This window comes from Telopea speciosissima, chromosome 11, assembly GCF_018873765.1.
Source record: "Telopea speciosissima isolate NSW1024214 ecotype Mountain lineage chromosome 11, Tspe_v1, whole genome shotgun sequence".
Taxonomy (NCBI): Eukaryota; Viridiplantae; Streptophyta; class Magnoliopsida; order Proteales; family Proteaceae; genus Telopea; species Telopea speciosissima.
Window position 1 is genome coordinate 16,133,441 of NC_057926.1, and position 2,853 is coordinate 16,136,293.

Genomic DNA, 2,853 nt, shown 5'->3' on the forward strand with positions numbered 1-2,853 from the left:
ACCCAACGGTAATAATTTGAATTTCATTCCAATATAAAATTTTGAATTTTAAAATCCCCAACGGTCAAATTTTCAGAACCACAGTTTATAATCTCTCCATCTCTTTCCCATCAAAACGATCTCAATCGCTCTGTGAATACTCTGCAATTTTTTTGTAGTGTTTTCTGAGAGTTCTTTCTTTTCTCGTAAATCTGCTACGAAATACCCAATCTTTAAAATCGGCTGCAATGGATTTCCACAGTCTCACAAGGAGGGATCTCCAAGCCCTGTGCAAGAAGAACAAGATTCCAGCGAATATGACCAACGCAGCCATGGCTGATGCACTGAGAGCTCTCAATCACGTGAGCCCTTTTCAAATCTCAAAAACCCATTTACCATTTTTTTGTATTCTTCGTTTCTTTAATCGTTTGTTCATGTTTTTGTTCCAATCGATCAGGTTGAAGGGTTGTCTGAAAACCCAGAAACAATCCTTGATGCAAGCAAAAGACCAGAGATCCTAGATCTTCCTCGCACCACCCCAAGAACATCAACTCGGCAAAAACCAGTGGCTGTATCTGAAACGAACGATAACACCAATGTTTCAGAGATATCTGAAACACCAGTAACTCTGAAGGGTCGGAGAAGAGCGGGGGTGACTTCCGTTAGGCGGAGGATCGAAACCCATATGGAGTATAACCAAGAAGGAGAAGAAGAACGACGCAAGGAAAACCCAACCGTTCCAGTTCTCAGTGTGAGGAGATCTTCCAGACTGTCTGAGAAACGATTGTGTGAGTCGATTCAGAAGAAGGATTCAAGAAGAACAGAAGCCGTTAAAATTGCAGTCTTGTCTGAAGAACCCGAGGATTTGGAGAAGGAGAAATCAATAGAAGGTTCTGAGATCTCCGTCAGCAAAGAAAACGAAGGTACCCTCGATAACTCCTCTTAGCAATTAGTATTAGAGATTCAAACCTTCTCTTTCCTTTTATTTTTAATTTTCGATAACTCTCAGTTTTCAATATCTGTTCTCACAATCAGAGAGGATGTTGGATATATAAGCATCTTGTTCCCATTATTTATTTATATGGGTTTGAGCTGATGATGATTATTTGTTATTTCAGGTAAGATTTTCATCAACAACAACAGCAACACTGATGCTAGTAATACAGAGGAGAGCTCTGTGGTGAATTCAAGCGACACTAATCCTCTAGATGGTGAAGAAGTGGATGGATCTGTTACTGAACCGGTGATTTCTGGTGAGATTTTCATCAACAACAACGACAATATCACAGAGACTTGTAATACAGAGGAGAGCTCTGTGGTGGATTCAAGCGACACCAATCCTCAAAATGGTGAAGAAGCGGATGAATCTGTTACTGGTGATGTTGTTTCAGATACTGAACCTGTTTCTGCAGAATTTCAGGGAAGTGGGTCTCTGAGAACTGAGAAGGAGAAGGAGCTTTCTGAACCAGTGTCAATGGAGGATCAACATGGTGCTGCTGCCCTTGTTCCAGAATCATTGTCTCCTGAGAAATTTGATCAGACTAAAGATGCTGTGGTTTCTTCTTTTTGCTCCGAGGGAAAGGAAGTTTTCAATGTTCAATCTCCCACACTCTTATCTAACATTGCAGCTCATGTTACAGAGGCAGAGGACACTGCCACTGCCGAGGGAGGGGAGGAACATGAGTCTAGTGAAGTTTTGACCCATTTTCACTCTGAAAATAGGAATTCTGCCATTGGTGCATCTGAGAAATGTGATCAGACTAAAGAGGCTGGTACAGTGATGGAGGCAAGACAAGATGCTGTGGCTTCTTCATTTTGCTCCGAGGGAGAGGAAGTTTTCAATGTTCAATCTCCTACACTCTTCTCTTCCATAGCAGCTCATGTTACAGAGGAAGATGACACTGCCACTGCTGCCATTGATGTGATCTATGAGGTGCCAATGCCCAATGAAGAGAACAAATCAGGCAATGATGACAATATCACCTCTGTTTTGCAAATTAAAGATAAGATTTCTCTACAATCATCTACCATCAATCCAATTACGACCCCTACGAAATCACTGAAGAATCAGACGCCTGGGAAATCAGCCAGCAAGAGACAGATGCCAATTCTGATCACGGTATTTGGGGACGACAAAGAGAATAATCAGAATGTGGCCAGCTCACACAAGAAATACAAGGATGTGAGTAAGATAAAAATGGCCAGCTCACAGAAGGAATACCAGGATATGAGTATGATAAAAATTAAAAAGTTGATCAAAGAAAAGGTGAGGGAAGAAATATTTGTTCTTAGGCTATTTGTTTTGTAAAATTTGTTGATTGAGTTTCTAATATTGTTCTTTGATATTGTTTTTGGCAGGAACAGCAGTTGGAGAATAAAAGAACAGCTCTGCAGACTCTCAACTAGAATTAAGGGAAGAAGAGAGATTTATTGGATGGGCTAAAACTCTGGATTGGTTCTGAGTTGTTTTTGTTGGTGATATTGACTGTGTGGGGTTGAAACCTTGGTTTGCCCCTTTATTTTTTTGGTCTTATGACTGATGGAATTCGTCAAACTTCCGGAATAATGATGTGTTCTTTCTCTTTTGTGCTTAAAGTATGACACATATCTCTGGCTATCATTATCCAACTTACAAAATCTGAGAAATATTAGATGAATCTTACCATTACATTTTTTTTATTTTTTATTTTTTGTGTAGAGAAAAAACTAAAGGCTGCATCAAATTCTTATTCATACGAAATCACTTAATGTGGACAGCAAGTAGCTCTCTTAACACCAGGAATATCTTCCCGAAGTCCTCCTACCTTTGATATATGAAGAGTCGCTCTTTTCTTCCCATCAAACATGGAACTAACTGAAGGTAGAACCTAGAGC

At 40.0% G+C, this 2,853-nt stretch overlaps 1 protein-coding gene across 1 annotated transcript; it reads left to right on the plus strand.

Moving 5' to 3' along the window:
• The first annotated feature begins 227 nt into the window (after nucleotides 1-227).
• Nucleotides 228-2,385, plus strand: LOC122644824 (microtubule-associated protein 1B-like). Its single transcript, XM_043838204.1, has 4 exons — nucleotides 228-341; nucleotides 437-902; nucleotides 1,098-2,245; nucleotides 2,338-2,385. Exons 1-4 carry the CDS (start codon nucleotides 228-230, stop codon nucleotides 2,383-2,385), a joined length of 1,776 nt encoding a protein of 591 aa, XP_043694139.1.
• The last annotated feature ends 468 nt before the right edge of the window (nucleotides 2,386-2,853 follow it).

Coding starts and splice junctions, on each gene's coding strand:
- LOC122644824 (XM_043838204.1), top strand. CDS start 228: ATGGATTTCCACAGTCTCACAAGGAGGGATCTCCAAGCCCTGTGCAAG. Junction 342..436: donor CACTGAGAGCTCTCAATCAC/GTGAGCCCTTTT, acceptor CCAATCGATCAG/GTTGAAGGGTTGTCTGAAAA. Junction 903..1,097: donor CGTCAGCAAAGAAAACGAAG/GTACCCTCGATA, acceptor TTGTTATTTCAG/GTAAGATTTTCATCAACAAC.